Source organism: Bombus pascuorum, chromosome 2, assembly GCF_905332965.1.
Source record: "Bombus pascuorum chromosome 2, iyBomPasc1.1, whole genome shotgun sequence".
In the NCBI taxonomy this organism is placed as follows: Eukaryota; Metazoa; Arthropoda; class Insecta; order Hymenoptera; family Apidae; genus Bombus; species Bombus pascuorum.
Genome location: NC_083489.1, coordinates 14,242,250 through 14,263,447, shown reverse-complemented (window position 1 = coordinate 14,263,447; position 21,198 = coordinate 14,242,250). Strand labels below are relative to the sequence as shown.

Genomic DNA, 21,198 nt, shown 5'->3' with positions numbered 1-21,198 from the left:
CGCTTCCGTTACCTTGACACTTAGGTATTAGAACAAGCAGGAGTTTGCATAATGGCAGACGGGCAACACAGTGCTGCATCTAGAGTTCAAGTGCTTCTTGAATTTTTAAACGAAAGGGAAATGGACGCGGAAGATTTGGCGGAGATGAGAAGAGTTCGTTTAGAACAAGCTTCTCAATTGGTGCAACTACAAACCGATGCTACACATGTAGCCAATTGGATTCGCAACGGAGAAGCTATGTTGTTAGCTTCGTTGAGAGTTCCAGAAAATCTGCAGGATGCTGAGCAGCTTCGTTTAGAACACGAACAGTTCCAAGTTGCTATAGAAAAAACGCATACTTCAGCTGTTCAGGTATGTAGTTGTATCCTCTTTATACGTAGCAGCATTGTAATATGAAAATGATGAAATGAACGCGTAACAAAGAGAAATGTGTGTATCGATCATTACAGGTCAAACACAGAGCAGATGCGTTAGTGAGTGCAAATCACTACGATCCGAAGAGTATAAGAGAAGTGGCAGAGGATGTAACTAAGAGATGGCAACAGCTAGTGACATGTGCAGAGGAGAGACACAAGCTAGTAACTGCTAGCATTAATTTTTACAAAACGGCGGAACAAGTTCGCTCTGTATTAGATAGCCTCGAACGCGAATACAAACGAGACGAAGATTGGTGTGCTTCTGGTGAAAAGGCGACACAAGTGCCAACGCTTGTTGGAAAACATCAAGAACAAAAGGAAGCATTCTTGAAAGCATGCACATTGGTACGGCGGACCGCGGAAACATTTCTCAAATATACAAACCGCAGTCTTCAGTTTTATAGTTATCAAGCGAACAGCGCTGGCTCAGAGAATAAAGTTAAAAGTTAGTTTCATGTTAACGTGTATGACATGTATGACCTCTAATAAGGTTTTACATCTAAATAATCTTTAAGTCATTTGCACCCTTTAATTTGGAATTTACGACGTTACAGGTATTTTGGAAGAGTTGCTTAGTAAAGAAAATCGTGTGCTGGAATATTGGACGCAGCGTAAGAAACGATTGGATCAGTGTCATCAATATGTCTTATTTGAGCGCAGTGCTAAACAGGCTTTAGAATGGATAAGAGAAACGGGTGAATTGTATTTAGCCACCCATACTAACGTTGGTAAAAATCGTATCGAAAATGAACAATTGTTGCGAGAGCACAACGAATTTAAGGGAGCTGCGAAGGTAGGTTTTGTTCGTTTCTTGCATTCTTTTCTCAAATCGACAAACGAAAGCGCTTGAAGGAACAAGAGTTTGTTCTTTATCCTTTTTCTTCCTTCTGATTTATTTTGTTCGTTCATTTGCTGCGTGATGTGACAGGAAACAAGAGAAAGAGTAAAACTGTTGATCCAACTTGCTGATAATTTAGTGGAAAAAGGACACGCTCATGCAGCAGCAATCAAACAGTCAGTTGCTGAAGTGGATCAAAGATACAAGGACTTTAGTACGCGTATGGATTGTTATAAAAGTCAAATCGAAGAAGATCTTGGAATTCAATCTGACGATGGCCAAAAGGATCTTTCCATCGATCGCAATTCCGATCCTCTACTCGAAGAGAAGATAAAGGGGAAAGATCTGAAAGAATTAAACGAGGAGAAAAGAAGATCGGCACGAAGAAAAGAGTATGCTCCTCTTTAATCGAACGATGACAATTATCATGCGTCTTTATTTTCATTACCCGCAACGTGTTCACAGATTCATAATGGCTGAACTGCTGCAAACAGAACGGACCTACGTGAAGGATTTGGAAACTTGTATTCGATGTTTTTTGGAAGAAACGCGATGCGGGAAAGGAAACGTTCCATCTGGATTACAAGGACGAGAATCAATCATTTTCAGCAATATGGAAGAAATTCATCAGTTTCATAGTAACATATTTCTTCGTGAGCTAGAAAAGTATGAAACTATGCCAGAAGACGTTGGGCATTGTTTCGTGACATGGGTAAGCTATACCTATGTCTTGTATCGTAACTTGGATGTGTTAGACGATTAATTTGCTTTTTTTTTTTTTATCAATTAGGCACCTAAATTTGATATGTATGTGACATACTGTAAGAATAAACCGGAAAGTAATCAATTGTTAGTTACTCATGGTGGGACATGGTTTGAAGAATTACAAAGGAAACAGCGAGTTGAACATCCGATCGCTGCGTACCTAATTAAACCGGTACAAAGAATAACAAAGTATCAATTGTTGCTCAAAGATCTTCAGGTAGGATAATTGGGAAAGGAAAATGTTTTGCTCTTTTCCCTTTATAGTCTCGCTATACCAATAGTAATAGATGCATCGTTTGCTAGATGTAAAAATTCATATTGCGTATACTTATAAGTGATTGAAACAAGTTCTTTTTTCTTCTTTTTCATATCTTTTATTTTTTCTTCTGTCTGTTGGTCTTTTCTTACATTGTATCTTTGTGCTTACTGTTTTTTCACGATTCAATTTTTCAAATTATGTAGGCTTGTTGCCAAGAAGGACAGGGCGAGATAAAAGATGGGTTAGAAGTAATGTTAAATGTGCCTAAGAAAGCGAACGATGCCTTACATTTAAGCATGCTGGAAGGTTGCGATGTAAGAATAGACACACTAGGCGATGTAGTGCTGCAGGACTCTTTTACAGTGTGGGACCCTAAACAACTGATTAGAAAAGGCAGGGATCGGCACATATTTCTATTTGAATTGTACCTATTGTTTAGCAAAGAGGTGAAAGATTCGGCTGGAAAGGTAGGTAAAAGCAAAATCGATATGGAAAATGATATGGAATACATATATGCTCGTTGATCGAGCGTGATAAAACAACTCAAGCTGAATCCATCGAGAGTGAACGTAAACGTTTTCTTTTGTCCGGCACGATATAGGTGAAGTACATTTACAAAAGCCGTTTGATGACCTCCGAGCTGGGTGTGACCGAACATATCGAGGGTGACGAATGCAAATTTGCGGTTTGGACAGGTCGAGCACCAACCAGCGATACACGTGTCGTTCTTCGAGCTAATTCGATGGATGCTAAGCAACTGTGGGTGAAAAGACTACGCGAGGTTATTCAGGAAACATATTTCAGTTTAAGTATGCCGAAGAGCCCTGCGAAAAAGAGTTCGAGTCAACGTTCTAGCAGGGATCTCGAAGAATGCGCTTCTCTGGACGATAGCGTTGAGAATTTAGATCGAAATTCCCTGGCATCTTTTGGTTCCACCAATACCACAGATTCCGATAAGGTAGGTAGAATCTTTCTTCCTTTTTTTCATTTGGATCTCGCTTTTTCGATGTTCTGTTTCCTTTTTTCATTGTCTTACGAAAGTTTGAGCTAATTAATGATTGCTTTGGAATCAATCCGGGTTTGGCTTGCACGATAATCAGTATCGTTCGTCTAGAGCAAGCAAATGCTATACGTATTTCTGCTATACTGGGTTTGCTAGTGGTTAGTCGCGGCCGATTGCCTCTGATCGTATTTGCGAAACGTTTCGATTTTCAACGTATAAGGTTGAAAAGATGGTTCGATCCATATTTGTACTTGTGGACAATTAGCTGTTAAAAGGATAAAGGTAGAATAAACATTTTTCATTCGATTCGATTAAGAGGAGATAATATTTTTAAGAAAGAAGCTTTTCAAGACGCGAAAAGTATTTGATAGCAGTTTGAAACGAATAGAAAAGAAGGAAAACCAGGATCGATTTGGTTGCGATCTCTGAAGGCGGAAGATGAAAGACGGAATAAAAACGGAAGGCATAATGTTCGTGATATCTAGACGTGTTTGTTGAGACAAAGTTTAGATATAAGTGATCATGGGTGGAAAGGAGCGCGAGGATAGATGAGAGCGATAAAAGCAAGAAACGTAAGCGGGGTAGATAGAAGCGATAGCGGTGGGTTCGTCGTTGGTGTTTGGTAGTGGGGTAGCGATAGCAGCGAACAGAGCGAGAGAAAATGGTTGGGTGGGGTTCGAGAATAATCGAAAAGCGAGCAAGCGCGTTGCAGCGAGTGCACGAGAGGGTACGTTGGAAGAAAAGTGAGGGAGAGAGGGTAGGGCGGGGAGGGAGTGAGGGGTGAGAAATAGGTGGTAAGGTAGAGGGTGGCGAGGGTAAAGAGGAGGATGAGGATGCGAGGAACGATAGGTAACGGGATCAGTACGGGCGCGACACTTGGGTCGAATAGATCCGTTGAACAGTGAGCGTGGCGGCGAATCATCAGAGAAAATTTATTCCGACCCGTTTTGAGAATCAGGAAAAATTATTAAAAAGAGCAACATGTCGCTCGTACGTTCGATAACACGTTTATTCCCGTTTGTTGCGCTAAACTCGGTTATCGCGTTCGTGCACGTGAATTGAACACGAGGCAAACGAACTGTCATGACGTCACCAGCAGGAAAACCTGCAACAATCGTGAAAAAAGCCCGCAGGAAGATCTCGTTACCTTGGTTTCGACAGAGTTCTGTAACTCCACCACATGCAGCCCTCTCTAGGCAGCATACCATCGACACCCCAAGCTCGTTCCAGGCTCGACTTTTGCACCGACAACCCTCCCTCTCCCAGGTACTCGAGTACTCGTTCACCCACATAAACGCGCGCTCGCGTACTACGATTTCCCCTGTAGATTGTACGTAGAACGATCAGGATGCTTGATGTTTCCGTTCGTAGAAACTGCAAATTCACCTGAAAATGATACTTTTTCAGAGTACATTAATAATAGGAGGGAATAATGATTACGCACGGAAATAATAACATACCGCGATGTAGGAAAGAACAACGTGCTGTCTTCGATAGAGCAACGTCATGGAGAATGGTTTCTCTCGTAGAACGGTTAACGATCGACAGAAACGAAAATCGTATTCGGTATATTGAAAAAAATATCCTTAATTTGCCAATATATATTATTTCGCGTTCGTGGATGGAAAAGATTGAAGTTCGAAATGAAAATGCCGATTGAAAATTTATGGTTGAGAATGTTGATTAATCTTCATAATTCGTCGTTAACAAACGTTTACGTGGTCCAAGCGTTCGTTTAAATTTATCCACGGTTTACATTTGCAAGTAGACGATATATAAGGAAACGCGGTCGCAGCTCGTATCCGCATCCACGTCCGCAATCGTATCCGTAGCCACATCCGCAGTCGTTCCTATATCCGCGAATCGAAGAATTTGTCGTTCAAGTTGTTGCATTGTCATTGTCATCGTTTTATTTCCATTTGTCACGTATCGAGAATCGAACTCGTCGATAAATACATTTCGTTAATTAAACCTCGTATCCTCGTATGAAACGTTTTTCCATATTTGCGCCTGCCTCTTTTGTTGACACATTTTCTCCTACACCTCCCTCCCTCTCCCTCTCTCTCTCTTTCACCCCTCCCTCCCTCCCCTTATCCTGAAATATATAGAAATTTATTCACTTACTCTGCTTAATCTTTCAGTTATTCGCGTGTTTAATTTGAATCCGTGTACAATCTATACTCATTCTTTAGGATTTTCTTACGCGAAAAGACGTCCGCTGGAAATGTTCCTCTCTTCTGTCTATCCGTCTTGAAATCATTACGGATGGGAATCGAATCGGGACGCGAATTGCACACCGTTCGATGCCAAGTTGAAATTTGATTGTTGCCGAGGTTGCTCGCTACGTTCAAATGGTTCGATTCAGAATGGTTCAGGGTGTAAATGTAAACGGGCGGGCTACGTATACCGGTAAAACGTTTTTCGTCTGGAAAGCGCGAATGAAGGTATTACGTAATATAACAATAGCACAGCAATACCCGGCATAATAATATCGAAAGTAAACGAATCGATAATCGCGTGGACATTGACAAATCAGTTAAGGAAATCGATATAATTCGATGGTGGTAACAACGATCGATCAACGTTCGTAATTAGGTAGATCTTCGGCACGTTGAGAGCATCGAGAGGATTGAAAGAGAATCGGCAAAATTTGGCACGTGGAAAAAGTCTATTTTCGTCGGTGGAATGCGACGCGAAAGCGGACGACCGACCTCTCTGACTGTTTTGACTCTCGGCCTTATAACTATTATAGAACCATCATCACGGTTCATAGTAATGTGTTCGTAACTTACAGCATCGAGGAATGAGAGAATCCCGACCTCGTTTATCATCTCGAATTTAATCGATTAAATCGAATCGATCGAAAAGTTGCGTTTCATGTAAGAATTTAAACGATCGATCTTAAAATCTACTTGTATCGATATCTTCCCTCTTGTTTCTTTTCGTTCTTTCCGAATTGAAATGCTTACCGTGCAGTTACGTACGTATATCACGCGTATTTGTACTGTAAATATACGATAAGTTTTCAAGTAAACTTTATCGAGAGAAATCAATCGGACGAGAGGAAGTTTGTAAAATGAATCGCACGGTGTGCAAGGTGACGCAAGAGATAAAAGAAAATATGCAGTCTTGATAACTGACGTAAAGAGGAAAAGATGGTCTAGACTGGCGTATTTCGATGCGTCCATCGGTCGCTGTATTTTCGAAAGAAACAGCTGCTGGTACGTGTCTTTATCGAAGTCAGGCTATTTCGATCAAATCGAAATCACCGAAGCTAGAATAATCCATTAAACGGTCCATTGGACCGCAAAGTCAAAGACGATCGGTGCACGCTGTCCTATCCTGTGTCCATCTATGTGTACTCTACTCCTACCCGCTTCTCCTCTTCGTTCTTCTCTGTCTACTCTTTCTCCTCCTCCTCTCGCCTTCCGTCTCTTTTTTCCTTACGCCCTTGCGTGTTTTCATCTACACGCCTTTTCGTTTTATCACGAGTCGTTCGGATGAGGCCTGCGGGTTAAAAATGATCATCCCGTTTTAAAAACGCCATCTCTACGTTAATTCGCACGGTTTATATAATAACGCATTACCGATCGATCCACGTACATTCATGTAGAATCACTTATTATCGAGTATTATTATTGTTGAATCTTTAGACTGGCGTAGCCGAAGTGACCTGGGTTATTGCCGATCATTCCGCCGCGCCTGGATCCAAGGAATTGACGGTAACGAAGGGTCAACAAGTCGAGGTGTTAGAAAACGGAAGTAATATTAGCGGTGTGAATACGTCCGAATGGACCCACGTACGTTTACTGGTTGCCCCGGGACAAGTCGATCCGCCGCCAGAGGGACTAGTTCCTACTAGCGCGCTCAAACAGCCTCCACCGGTTTCCAGTAAAACTTCACCGTCTAGAAAAGTTCCAGGACAGCAGCAGCAACAACAACAACAGCAACAACAATCTCATTATCATCAACAGCAATCGACCAGTCAAATTCAAACTGCCGCGTCTAGCGGAGGCATCACAACAGTATCGTCTGGTGCTACAGGAATACCGGGATCTTCGTCATCGGTTGTGGGAACGGGCATAGTAGCGAGTGGTGGGTTATCCTCGCAAAATGTGCCACCGAGTTCTACATTGCCAGACGAAACAGGTGAGAGGAATATTTCACTTGATAATTGCAAAAAAAAATGTATGCAAACCAAAAGATTAGATTCTACCGTTGACTCTAGGTTAAGGAAAGATTAGATTAGATACGGCGAATAGATCGATCGTAGAGATAGATAAAGATCGTCAAGTAAGATAGGTTCGAGTATCGAATATACATGGTAATGTAGAATGCGATAAGAAATTGTAAAATAGAAGCGAGGCTAGAGTAGAACGAAATAAGAATAAAACGAAATGTATGTTTTCAATGGTCGATAACATGATAATAGGATGGTACGATGGGCGGCGCGAAGATGAATTTACGTGCAAGTTCGGATGATAAACGAACGAGTTGAAAGTTTGCGAGGACATTGGTAGCTTACGATCAAAACGGTCTATTGTACGCGTACTCCGAGTCGGTCGTGTCGGATCAATACGATGTACGGGGGATAACTGTGTCCTTGACCGGTTGAATCTTCAACTGACATGCCGATGGAACAAAGTCGATGCGTCGAGCATATTGAACGCACTTTAAATCGATGGTCGCTAACCTTTTAACCTGAAGAGTTGGTCGATTCGATTGCTAAACGATTATCGTCGAATCTGTTGTTTCGAATGGAAGATTTTTATTTGAAACAAATTTACCGTTCGGATCGAGTTGGCCGATCTTTGCGAATGTTTAAAATACGATACGTTTGATCGTCATCAACTATTTTGACGCGGCGATTCCTCTATTTGACGTTCCTTTTATTAAAAAATTCCTATTAAATCGCGTTGAAAATCTTCTTTTCGTGGTACATATCGTCGTCGACTGATAGTTCTTGCATTGGCGATTTATTTTACTTTTGTTCATGTCTCCTTTTACAGAAAATATTATCGTCGGCACTGCTGCTGCTGCAACTGCTGCGGCAAACGATGGAAGTGGTGCTGCGAACACGAATTCTCCAGGCAATAAAAGACGTGGGTTCAGCGGGTAAGCAGAGACAACCAGATGTAATAACGATCGAATGTCGAATCGATGACGATGACGATAACGTTGTCTCGCGAACGATAAACAAGAAGCTCGATTGTTTTTCTCCTTTTTCCTTCTTCTTATTCCATAGGAGAAAGTGGCTACCTCCACCGTTGCGTAAACTTAGCCAAGGTAAAGTGGAGAAATCCCCACCGACTACGACACCGACAACGACAGCTACAACAGCGACGACGTCGACTGCGATCTCGATCGTGCAAACGTCTTGCGAACGATCCTCCTTGAAAAAGAACGTCTCGGAGAAACGATTTAGATTGCCGAGTGGTGGCGAACAGTCTCGACCTTTGAGAAGCGCTTCTGTTTCCATTTCTGCGTTAACAACCGCGACCGCGTCTATGCGCGTGTCTACCTCTGTGTCAGAGGCGGATCTTGACACGGAACTCGAGCCAGGACTCGAAGGAGCTGAAGAGGAGGAAGGAGAAACCGAGCAATCGGAACCTGAGTTGGAAGAGGATACGATGCCGGAACCTGACGACACCGAGGCTTTAACGTATTCCGAGCAAAATGGGGCGGACGATGCCGAGGATGAATTGGAACTTCCACCGCCGATGAAACCTATCACCGAACCGATACTCGTGGCAACAGCTAACGGTTCATCGGAATCTGCAATTGCAACAGAAAGCTGTGGAAAATCTCGAGCAAGTTTCATCTTCTTTCTTGCCGCTCCTAATATTTTTCCGTTTTTTTTTTCATTTCTTTTCTTTCTCCCTGGCTTTCGATCTCGCTCGTTCTTATTCTGTTCCCTTCGTTTCCCTCTTAGTTTTTAATCTAGAACCTTCTTCCGCCCATTGTAACTCGATTTATTTTACCTGGTCCCAACGTTTGACCGCGAATGCGATGAATACAAATGAATCGTACGTGAGGAAATTTTAACGTTCCATTCTTTGCATCAATGAAACCGTTTTAATATACCTAGTGTGCCTCTACGCGGGTGAACCTTCCGTTCCGTACGTTTTTCTTACGATTAAGGAACGATATACTAATAAGTAAGCACGATAAAGTTTAACTTGAATTTCAAAATGTTAAGTCTCCGTGATATAATGGATGCGAATATAAATTAAATATACTATTTGTAGGCAACAACTTTAAATTGAATTGCTTTTAATTGTTCGTAGACGTCTGAACGATCGGCAAAAATTCTTGACGGTGCTACGACGGCCGATTTAGCTGAGATCGAACAGATCGTGAAAGAAAGGATGGTAAGTTTGTTAAATTAAAAAATTAAGGGTCATTGTTTTTTGTGATTTACCACGCCTCTTGTTGCTGATGGTTCTTTCGTCTTTTTCATACTACATCGAACGTGAAAATAGGAACAACATACGGAAAATCAAGAAAGACAAAGCCTGATGCGGACACCCAGTGGTAAAAGTTCGAACGTTGGTATCGGTGGGGACGACGATTATGACGAAGGTACCCTGTCAACTGCGATAACTATCGCTGGTACTACGATTGCGGCACCGACAACAGCAACGTCAACAACAGCAATGACAACAGCGGCAACGATGGTAACGACGATGGCGACGACGACAACCACCACCACAACGACCACAACGAGTAGCCCTGTTCACGGGACTTCGGAAGAGTGCGATGTGGAAAGTGCAGTGTTAGCGAAACGACAATTCGTTATTCGAGAATTGGTGGAAACGGAAAAAGATTATGTAAATGACCTAAAACAAATAGTCGAAGGGTACATGTCGTTGATGCGAGATCCAGAGTCCGAAGTTCCATTGCCGGATGATTTGCGTGGTGGAAAAGATAAAATGGTTTTCGGCAATATAGAAGCAATCTACGAGTGGCATAGAGAGTAAGCCTCGTTTCTACTTTCTTCTCTTTTTATCGTATTCAGTACGGCGTGTTTAAACACCAGATGCAAATGAAATTGGATTCATTTTTTCGTTTATACAGTTTCTTCCTGAAGGCGTTGGAACGTTGCTTGGAACGTCCGGAAGAGCTCGGACCGCTATTTAAGCGATACGAAAGAAAATTACATATGTACGTTGTTTATTGTCAAAACAAACCAGTCTCCGAATATATCGTTTCCGAATATATAGATACCTATTTCGAGGTAAGTTGTCGTACTATAAAGGCGTCTCTAATTTTCATGCGCTTTTAATTCTTTATTATTGCTGAGTATTGTCGCGTCTAGGACTTGAGACAAAAGCTCGGACATCGGTTACAATTGTGCGACCTTTTAATCAAACCGGTTCAAAGGATCACAAAGTATCAACTTCTTCTTCGAGAAGCACTAAGACTTACCGAACGAACTCAAAGAATGTCAGAGATCGAAGGGCTTACAGCTGCGGTTCATGTAATGCGCATTATTCCAAAAGCGGCCAATGACATGATGGATGTTGCCAGACTTCAAGGTTTTGACGTAAGTTAAATTTTATCCCGCTGCAAAATGTAGCTCGATCCGTATCCATATATTTATATTCTCCTCTTTCACCGTACAATTTTTCATATCTCTCGTATCTTTCGAACTGCTTATTTATTTTATTCAACTGTCACAGGGAAAGATCACGGCGCAAGGAAAGTTACTGTTGCACGGACCGCTTTTAGTATCGGAATTTTCCTCGAATTTACCGAGTAAGGAAAAAGAATGGCAAGTCTTCCTCTTCGAGCAAAATATTATTTTTAGCGAGGCTGTCGGCAAAAAGACACAGTTCACGAATCCTGTCTACATTTACAAAGCTCATATCCAGGTAAAGCAACGATATCGTGAAACTTATTTAACATTTTCTCCACAAGTTCTTCTTCTCTTGCCAACATACACGATACACCAGACGATAAACCACTTCCTTACAAATATTTGCAGATAAACGAGTTATAGTTTACTTCAGTTAAGTTATTAGATCGTGAAATTAGTCGTAAATTCCAAGGAAATGCAAATACCGACGATTGGTTTTAAAATCTATTGATTGAAATTAAACGAAGAAAAGATAGGATTGAAACAAGATATACACATGCATGTACATCCCGTACGATATTTGTAATTTATCTTTAGACGCGATACTCATTAAATACTTATGGAAGAACTAACAAGGACGGGTAGAAATAGTAATTTCTTGTATTTTCATCTTCTCGGATATCTTCTCGTCTCGTGAGAAGAGAAGAAACTAGAACGACTAGTATATTATCGTAATCTCTTAGAATACTTGACAGTCCATGATTAACAGCTAACGTGGTTAAGAGAAGAAAGAAAAAAAAATAGAAAAGAGAACCGGATTTCTCGTACATAGAATAAGCTTAAACTGCAAAGATAAATATTTTGCTTTTACATACAGGTGAATAAACTGTGCTTACAAAATTCTTACGACGACCCGGAAAAGTTCATAATTCGCTCGACGGATCCTCGAAAACCTGGCCTTGCATTTTCTTGTAGCGCAGCAGAAGAAAATGGGCCGCGGAAGCAGGAGTGGGTAGATACGATCACTGCCATCCTGCAGACCCAACATGACTTTCTTAAGGCGATACAGTCGCCGATTGCCTACCAAAAGGAACTTACCAAAGATCCATTGTAAGCGTCTCTTTATCTAACACAATGTCTCTTTACATTGACACTCTTTCAACGCTCGACCCGTGAAGATTCGTTCCGAAATATTTTTGTATATTTTATATAAAAAGAGATACAGAAGCGCTGTATATGCTAGAGAACCGTAGTCGTCTCCTAAACCGAAATTCGTTTGAATCTCTGTTTTCCTTTCGTTCTGCCCCTAATTTACCTCACAATATGTTCTTTAAGCACACATAATTTATGTATACACTACTTTTTCACCATATTGCGACGTGCTTCCTCTTATTTGCCTTAACATTGCAGTCCAGGAATCTACCTCGCTATTGCTGCTGAATAGCTTTATCGCGAGAGCGTCTCCTACTATATTCTATAATAATTACCTACCTCCTTTGGAGTAGTTTTTAACGTTCCTAGAACTGCGTTTGCCATGGTTCACTGGAACATAACGCTATACAATGCAATATAATATGATACAGTACGTTAGTACATGATACGATATGATACAATACGGCACAATACGATACAATACAATACGGCACGGTACGATACGATACGATACGATACGATACGATACGATACGTTACGATACAATACAATACAATACGATACGATACGATACGTTACGATACGATACGATAAGTTACGATACGATACGATACGATACGATACGATACGATACGATGAGGTACAGTACGGTACGATACGATACGATCTAGTAAATCTTCTCTTATTTCTCGGCTATGTTTGCACATCTGTGCAGGTAAGGGTAGGTATAACAAAATGTATTCACTCACATCGGTTACATCCTCGTCACTACTCCTTGGTGTCCTGCTGTTTGAAGAAGAATAACAGTAAAGTGGAAAGGCGTGTTTGTTGCATGCTTCTGTTTATGTGAGTTACGTCCTGCCGCGTAACTGCATGTATGTATTTTGCGTAAACGCGAAGGCGCACGCGTCTCTGTGGGTGTGTGTATGCGTGCGTGTTACGTGTAAGAGAGAAAGAGAGAAAGATGAAGAATGCGCGTTGAAAGGGAAAATAGAAAGAGGAGGGGTGGGGGCGAGACAGATTCAATTACAAGAGTTGGATAAATACGAAAAATTGTCGAATAAAAGGTAAAATTGATGAAACAACGAACAAACACAGCTATGTACAGTGTCTTTTTGGTCTTTCGTATTTCTTCGTTTTGTCGTTTATGGGAGCACGTTTGGTGGGTTTCATTGGTTTCCACATACAGAAAGAAGATAGTTATATGCGCGTATCTATATGTAACTGTACGCGAATAATCTCGCGTATGTAAAATAATAACGATAAAGATCAAACGCAATAAACAAAAACACATGACAGCGAACATGTACAACATGCTGACTCACCCCCACCAAAAGCTATATATTACTTATTAACAACGTAACTCTGCAAGTGTATAATAATTTTAATAATGTTTATAAGTGCAAGATTAAACGATCGCGGGGGATAGTATGCTGTACATAAATGTGCATTCATGAAAGATCACATAAAGTAAAGCTAATGACTTGAGAAACGTAAACATTTTGTTTAGAATAAATTGTACATTGATCAATATTGTAATTGTGATGCATCCTTTTCCCACGCCTATTTTAACATTACTTACTATCGTCGTTTGACTAACAGCTTGTTTTGTCTTATCATTTCCCACGAGCACAGGGTACTGCAGCATCAATATCTTACGCCTGACTAAAATCTTAACTTGCTTTATACTTGGTGTTGAACGAATACGATATTTTAAACGCCGAATTTTCTTTCTTTGAAAAGAAAAGGGAAAGATGCAGAAAAGAAACTACGTACTGCTACAAGGTAGCCAAGTATAGCAAAGTATTCTAACAATATTACGATATCGAGTTTCTCGCGCAACCAATCTGTCCGAGTGTTGATTCGAGTTATGATACCTCCTCGTTCGAGTTATAATAACTCGACGTAAGAAAAATGCGTAAATATTTCGGTGGATGCAGTACCGTGTTTGAATTTTATTTATAATTTGCTGACGTACAGTCGTGGCGTGAGTCCGGATTCTCCGTGTCGAGGAAGTGTACTTTCAACGATTTCATCAACAATACCGAACATGTCTAAAACAAACGAGGAACGGAGAAATGAATTGGCCGGTGCCGCTGGTAGTACCATCTCTGCTACTTCAAAAACATTAGCTACAGCCGCAGCTGTAGCAGCGACAGCTACAGGAACGGGAACGGGAACGGCAACAACATCGGTGTTACACCGACCTCGTACCGGAGCTACGGATCAGGATTCCCCGCAAACGCAGTCAAGCCCTAGCAAAAGCAGACTGAATTTTCTCGAGGGATTTAGAAGCACCCTTCGACCTCGATCGCCTGTTCGCAACAATTCTATTCCGGTGAGCAACAATATCGAAATTACTACTATTTATTAACTAAATACATACATACATACTATATACAATTCTATTTGCCTCTATTCGTAATTAGAACTCTTGCAATTGCAGCAAAAGGATTCTTCTTTCTCTTCCTCTTGATGCCTGTTGCTATTCGCTCTCTGTCGTATAATTTTTCGTTGGTACGGTAATAACTTTTATTTCTTTCCACTGTTCCCATCGATTGTGAAACGAATAACGCAAACAATGAAATACATCGTTTCTCATTGATAAGTTGTACGTCTTCCCAACGTACGATATTACTGCACTCACTGTATACTCTACAGGCTTTAACAATTTGTTACTCTTATTTGGGAAACCAGTATTATCTTGTACATATTTTACACAAAATGAAACGTTCTCAAACATTTTGAATCTGTAGTTTGTTTGTTGCTTCTTGCATCATTACTGCCTTCCCTTCCATATTACGTATTATTCTTATCGTCGTCCTCGTGGTTGTAGCGTCGCCACCGCCGCGATTGTAATCAGCGCAGTGATCATCGATGAATTCGTTGTAGTCGTTACCGAGGTCGCCATCGTTGTCCATCTTCACCTTGCTCTATGCTCGTATAGATACATAGCATATAATCAACTAATCTAGTGATAGTATTTTAAACGATAGTTTTGTGCGTTGGTATTCTATCGCTAAAAGCTATAGTTTCTTGCAATTTTATCACGATATACCTGTTTAATTGGTTATGTATGTTGTAGCTATCAAGAGTTTATTAAACGTATTGGGTCGGTATCTCTCAGTATCGCCGTATTCAGTCAGATTGCTTGCTCTTTAACTCGAAGGTGTATGTATTGTAGTGTGTAACTTCGAGTGAAATATTTATATATTACTGGAGTAATATAATAAGAGTAAATGAAGCGGTTGGTTCGGTTTAAGTCAGAAGAACGTTGAAGGAAGATAGTGGTTAAGGAAGAAGGAGAATGAGGAGGTGGATTTCGAAGGGAGTGGAAATGGGCGGTGAGAGATGGGTGGCGCGTGGTCAAAGGTGCATGATCGGGAAGTGGGACAAGGGAAAAGATTCGGCAAGTTAATCCGCAGATTCCGTAGATCGTTCCAGGAAGCAGAGTAAGATTAACCGCAGATTGGGGGAAATTACACGCTGGAGAAGAATTGGAGATCTTCCGTGTGGACGGTCCAGGGCTGATCGTCTCCCCGGTAATCGGGATGAAAAAGGAGGAATTCTGGATTCCGGCGAGTCTCGTTCCGAATTCATCCATCAGCCGCGCATGGTCTTTTCGTCCGCGAAGAATCGATTCGGCGGAGGGTTCGGGAGAGAGCGTCCGTCTTCCGCAAGATATACACGCGGAAGAGAACGGTCCTCCCGCGATCTTGACTATTCCGTGTTCGATCAGGGCGACGGCCGGTGGCGTGGCTCGGCTCGTGCTGGAAGCTCGTCGCGTGGAACGTGCGCTCGTCCGTTGGAGAAAGGAGGGGCAACGATGTGACATCATCGAGGGAACCGATCGATATCGACTTTTCCGAACGAACGATTCCCTTTGTCTCGAAATTGCTCCTTGCCTTCCCTCTGATTCCGGGATTTACCACTGTCTCGTCGAACATGAAACGGGTTCCTGTTCAGCGAAAATTCCCCTTCGTATCATAGGTACGTTCTATCGTTATTACATCGTGCTATTCTATTTCGTCCCATCGTTATTATATCGTGGATCGCGTTTTACGCTTTCTTTACCTTCTTTTTTTTCAGGAATCGATGCGACCAACGCTTGGTGCGACACGATCGAGTGCAATCGATCCAACGGATTCACGATGAACGAGACAACCTCGTCGATCGTTGCGTTACCTAATTCGAAGAAAAAATTGACCAACGATATGGAAATTGAACAGTTTACTAACAAATATATCGAATTGGAAGAATTAGGAACCGGTAGATTCGCAAGAGTGTGCTGTGCGAGGGAAAAAGGATTCGATCGAGAAGTAGCGTTAAAACAAATATCTCGATCGAAGCAGCCGCTCTCGCTAACGCGTGCCGAATATGATCTTCTCAGAAGTATACGTCACGATAATATTGTTCGAGCGTTTGCGCTCTTCGAGGATACACCTCAACCGGATATCGATACTATCGTTTTGGAGCTGTCAGTATTTATCCATTTCGCTTCCTTTTTTTCTTTTTTAGTTCTTCTCTTTTCCTACATTTACCTCATTCGAATCGTCATCTGATTATTATAATTACTTGCCATAGTAATTCTCTTTTGCTTTATCAGGGTCAGAGGGTCGACATTGTTCGCGTATCTTGGCGAACAAGTTGAGTACACGGAATCTACTGTCGCAAAATACACCGGTCAATTGTTGTCAGCGTTACAGTGGCTACATTCGCGTAAACAAGCTCACTTGGACTTAAAACCGGAAAATATTTTGGTTGATAGCGAAACTGGTATCGTAAAATTGATAGATTTCGGTGAAGCCATCAGAGCGGTACCACTAGACCAAGTAGTCCCTCCTCCCGTTGATTTGGAATTTGCAGCTCCGGAATCGGTTCTCGGTAAACCAACGGGATCCTACACGGACATGTGGGCTGCCGGCGTTTTTCTATATGTATTATTAAGGTAAATACGTGATGTTTTATCGGTTAAAATGTTAAAAAGTTCTCTTCTGAAATCTGTTCCATACTTACAGCGGGCTTTCACCTTTCTTGGACGATTCCATCGAGGAAACTACCGCCAACATACTTAAATGTGATTTTTGTTTTCCCGACGAATATTTCAACGAGATATCGACCGACGTGAAAAACCTTCTTGAAACATTGCTGCGTTTACATGGAGAAGACAGAGCAACCGCTCAATTAATTTTATCATCGCCTTGGTTTAAGGTAACCGCGAATTATAGCAAATTCATTATCTTCCACTCACCTTTTTACTTGTATTACCAAGTCATTTTTGCTGAAACGGTAAACGTAGACTAACGGCATCTATCACTGACCGTTTTTTAAAATCTCGAAAATTCAATTGTTAAATAACAATAATCATCAAATTAAATAGAAATTAAATAGTTCGAGATTGTGCAACGCTATTCGATCTCATACTCGTGATGGTGCACTGCACTACATCACACCATTAGCAGCAACGTTAGCTTGATAACTAATTATGTAATACGTATTTCTATTCTACCATATATCTGCGCGTAATTTCGTCCAAAAGATTAAATTGCACTTCGATTTTTGTTTCAGATATCGATTGGCGCGACCATCCCTTCCTCTAGAATGGTTGCGTTTACCGAGCGCCGTGCTCATCGCTCAAAATCTCATCAGGATCGGAATAGCAGTTTTTATTCTTGACTCCTTGTCAGTATCGTTTGCAAAAGACATATTTATTGCTAAATAACATTAAAAGCTATCAGCCGAATTTGGCCGATTGTAAATAATAAACAACACTTGCGATTCGCTGTTGCATTCGCACGCCTATCGGCAATTTCGTCTGTTGTGTGTCTATGCACATTCTGTATTATTTACATACATATATATTTACGCGTATATTAAACCTATACAAGTGCGTGCGTACACGCGCATGCATACACACACACACACACACACACACACACACACACACACACAACTACTACCCCCTCTCTTTACCTTTCGAATGAAATAAAAGAATTGTATTTTTTACATTAATTATGTAAACATATTACAATGTGTTACGTTATGTAAAGCGCACGTCATGACCTCTCGCGTAAAAAACATTTACTTCTATCGATACGTTTCTTTATAGATACCAGTCATATATTCGTTATCACGAATGTATGTCCCACTGTTATATTACTGCTCTCTATCCTTCGACTTTTGTACTTTTTTTACATGATTTATTCAATATGACAGTTAAATGAAAGAAACGATCAAATTGGTCGATTATTTTAAATGTTTAGCAACAATACATTGATTCGATTAAAATATACATATTCCTTGCTTTAGTTAAGAGGCAATTAGATCGACGTAACACGAATGTGCACAATGTGAGATATTTTAGTAGAGCGATTAATTTGGTATTCTTTAATTTTCTCGATATCTTCGAAAATCACATTGTGTCCACCGATAATAATGAATCGAAATAATGAATCTTCTTTATCGTTGAGATGTTACTTTGCAATAAAGAAAACGTTCATTTTATCATGGTGATATTCTTAGTCGCTTGCAATGATCTAGTACATGTTGTTCGTATTCATCCAAAGAAGAAAAGGATTTGTTGTCGCAGAGAAGACACGTCGCGTCTTTCCTATTCATCGAATGACGACGCATTCGATGAACACTGAGTTCCATTGTATCGTGCATTTGCTCGTTGCAATCGGGACAAATCACCATCGCCGATTTTTCGCCATCAGTTGGTTGTTGCATTTCCTCCTCGACTGCATCAGTCTTAAGTGTATCGCTCGAAATAATCACGCTACTGCTATATTTTTCATCTGGATTCGATATGGAAATTTCGCTGACGGTATCTTTCGGAGATATAACGGAAGAAGGGTATTCAGATTGTGGTTCTTGCTTTACTACGGCTTCCACAGATGATACCAATTCATTCTCAATTTTCTGCGAATTATCGAGATCCGAGTGAAACGGTATGACCGAACTTTCCGAATGAGTTTTCACATGATCGGTCAGCTCTTGTTTCGAAGAAAATATTAACTCGCACGAATAGCACGAGTAATTGGTTGTTTCGTGCAATTCACATTTTTTAATATGATCTCTCAGTATTCTTTTCTCAAGAAATTCTTGGTGGCAATGTTCGCAGCGATATCTTCGATCTCCGTGATGTAAACTACGGTGTTTCGACAGTGACGATTCACTTTCATAGCAAATTAAGCAATCTATACACATATATCCTGACAATTGAGAATGATCGGTCAATAAATGTGTTTGTAACTGAAGTCTAAGTTTAAATGATTCGTTGCAGAATTCACAACGTATTTCTTGAACCTCCTCCATTGTCGATTTGTCCTCATTAGACTGCGCCTTCTGTTCCGCTTCCGTCTTCTCCGCTTCTGCTTCCGGCTCTACCTCCATTTTTATCTCCATCTCAATCTCTTCTTTGATCTCAATTTCAGTTTCTGTCTTCATTTCCACTTTCGACGATTCCGATGTTGACTCCGCTTGTAATTCAGTCATTTCCGATTCAATTACCTGTTCCTCTGTTTCCTTCTTTTGCGTTTTTTCCTTCAACTTTGTCTCCGTTTCTTGTCTAGAAATGACCTGCTGGTATCTTTGATCGTTCATTACTTTTAAAACATCCGACCAATCTAACTCTTCGTCCATATGGCATGTATCGGTGAGTAAAGAAAATACAGTATCACCTTCTCTTTCTTCATCGAGCATCATACTCTGAGATTCGCTCCTCAATGCGGTGGTTTCGTTCACTCTGTTCTCGTACGTCTTATTATCATTCAGATTAGCATTGGAATTAGTAGTCCTTGAAACTGAGATTGGTATATGACCGGATCTTTGCCTTGCTCTTGCTCTGGCTGCATAGCCCCTAGTGCGAGGTCTACCTCGACCACGTCTAAAGATACCACGAGTAATTTTTGGAGCACGATCTTGCTGTTGTTGCTGTTCCTCCTCTTTCTCTTTCTCTTTTTCCTTTTCCTTTTGTTCATTTCTCATATGTTTACTGATTGAATACAAAGGCTTTCTGGGTGTACTGCTCGGTCGTGTATTTGGAAACACATGACGCAATGTATTGTCTGCTACGTAAATCTGTTGAAAAAACTTGAACGATTGTTCCAACTTGTCAACACATTCATTGCACATTTTTGTGGGTAAAGCATCTTCATCGTCGATTTCTATCAAAAGCTTCAATTTCGACAGCAGGCTCATGTCTGTGCTCTTTCCCGTCATCATGCTTACAAGGTTCTGTTTCTTGGTCGCGCACGTTCTACACCACTGATCCACTTCAAGTTCGGAAGAAACATTTTTCTCTGTATGCTCACCCGTTGCTACTTCCTCCATAGAACTTTCTTGATTGTTTAATTGAATTTTCTGAAATTTCATGGAGCTCTATAGAGTAATAGAGTATAGGGCATATATAATTGGGGAATCATTTATCCATAATAGAATCACATCAATTTATAAATATTAATTTACGTTCTAACTTGTATCTTTGTGATTTTCCTTTCCGATAATTATTAATATCTGCTACCAATAACAATAGTAATAGAAACAATAACAATAATCCCAGGAGAAGTAGTTTGTAGTAATAATATTAATATTACACGTACATTAGACCTTTAACGATTGCAATAGAAAAAAATACCTACCCGTCGTGTTTTCGAATTCCTCAATGTTCTCGAAACAGTACTCCAATGCGGAGAAGGGACTGCATTTTCCTTTAGAGTGCCTTTACTAAGATAGCAATCCTCCGTAAAGTGATTATCGCAAATGAAAAATCTCATAGACCGTAAAACATCAAGATCACTTCCAATTAGGTCCACGTGACCACTGTTGATCAACCACCTCACACAGAGACCGGTATCACAAACGGGAAGTTCATGAAGTATTTGCCCCTTTTCCCGTGTGTCGACACAATCGATGTATCTGCATTTGGTTACTTCCTCCATTACTTGTGACTTCAAATAACTTGTCAAGTAATAAGAAACAGAACGAATAGCTTCTTATATTCGCTTTTATATTAGTAGCCTTTCACTCAAAAAAAAGTTGAAAAGCTTTATATATTTAAGACAGGTTAGGCATAATTAAGGCGCGAAAAGCAAAGCTACTGAACGTGCCTGCCATCTCTCGATATCTATTAATACCATTATAGATGGTGTACGTCAGGTTTATCTTTCATCTGTATATGATCCG

General features: G+C 40.7%; 2 protein-coding genes across 10 annotated transcripts in view; one reads left to right on the top strand and one right to left on the bottom strand.

Moving 5' to 3' along the window:
- The window catches only part of LOC132916678 (triple functional domain protein), a 51,909-nt gene that overhangs the window by 5,362 nt on the left and 25,349 nt on the right, over window positions 1-21,198 (top strand). For 4 of the 9 annotated variants that reach the window (XM_060976880.1, XM_060976879.1, XM_060976877.1 and 1 more), the window contains 23 exons: window positions 25-351; window positions 450-861; window positions 971-1,209; window positions 1,345-1,646; window positions 1,720-1,966; window positions 2,045-2,236; window positions 2,482-2,745; window positions 2,880-3,236; window positions 6,935-7,430; window positions 8,291-8,396; window positions 8,527-9,091; window positions 9,569-9,652; window positions 9,764-10,257; window positions 10,359-10,518; window positions 10,600-10,827; window positions 10,964-11,155; window positions 11,738-11,970; window positions 13,993-14,350; window positions 15,447-16,002; window positions 16,102-16,489; window positions 16,619-16,960; window positions 17,031-17,223; window positions 17,581-18,516. In XM_060976880.1, the coding sequence (XP_060832863.1) occupies window positions 25-351; window positions 450-861; window positions 971-1,209; window positions 1,345-1,646; window positions 1,720-1,966; window positions 2,045-2,236; window positions 2,482-2,745; window positions 2,880-3,236; window positions 6,935-7,430; window positions 8,291-8,396; window positions 8,527-9,091; window positions 9,569-9,652; window positions 9,764-10,257; window positions 10,359-10,518; window positions 10,600-10,827; window positions 10,964-11,155; window positions 11,738-11,970; window positions 13,993-14,350; window positions 15,447-16,002; window positions 16,102-16,489; window positions 16,619-16,960; window positions 17,031-17,223; window positions 17,581-17,688 (6,843 nt within the window). In that variant the 3' untranslated portion in view covers window positions 17,689-18,516. Of the gene's footprint in view, window positions 1-24; window positions 352-449; window positions 862-970; window positions 1,210-1,344; window positions 1,647-1,719; window positions 1,967-2,044; window positions 2,237-2,481; window positions 2,746-2,879; window positions 3,237-6,934; window positions 7,431-8,290; window positions 8,397-8,526; window positions 9,092-9,568; window positions 9,653-9,763; window positions 10,258-10,358; window positions 10,519-10,599; window positions 10,828-10,963; window positions 11,156-11,737; window positions 12,653-13,992; window positions 14,351-14,458; window positions 14,768-15,446; window positions 16,003-16,101; window positions 16,490-16,618; window positions 16,961-17,030; window positions 17,224-17,580; window positions 18,517-21,198 lie in introns of those variants that run through there. The other 5 variants (XM_060976882.1, XM_060976881.1, XM_060976883.1 and 2 more) reach the window with 5 other exon arrangements.
- Window positions 17,700-21,143, bottom strand: LOC132916680 (zinc finger and SCAN domain-containing protein 12-like). Its single transcript, XM_060976890.1, has 2 exons — window positions 20,655-21,143; window positions 17,700-20,376 (listed from the first exon to the last, which is right to left on the bottom strand). Exons 1-2 carry the CDS (start codon window positions 20,952-20,954, stop codon window positions 18,517-18,519), a joined length of 2,160 nt encoding a protein of 719 aa, XP_060832873.1. The 5' UTR covers window positions 20,955-21,143; the 3' UTR covers window positions 17,700-18,516.

Excerpts from the sequence above, each read along its gene's own strand:
- LOC132916680 (XM_060976890.1), bottom strand. The coding sequence starts at position 20,954 with ATGGAGGAAGTAACCAAATGCAGATACATCGATTGTGTCGACACACGG. Across the intron at positions 20,377-20,654 it reads GGAATTCGAAAACACGACGG|AAAATTCAATTAAACAATCA; the intron begins GTAGGTATTTTT and ends ATGAAATTTCAG.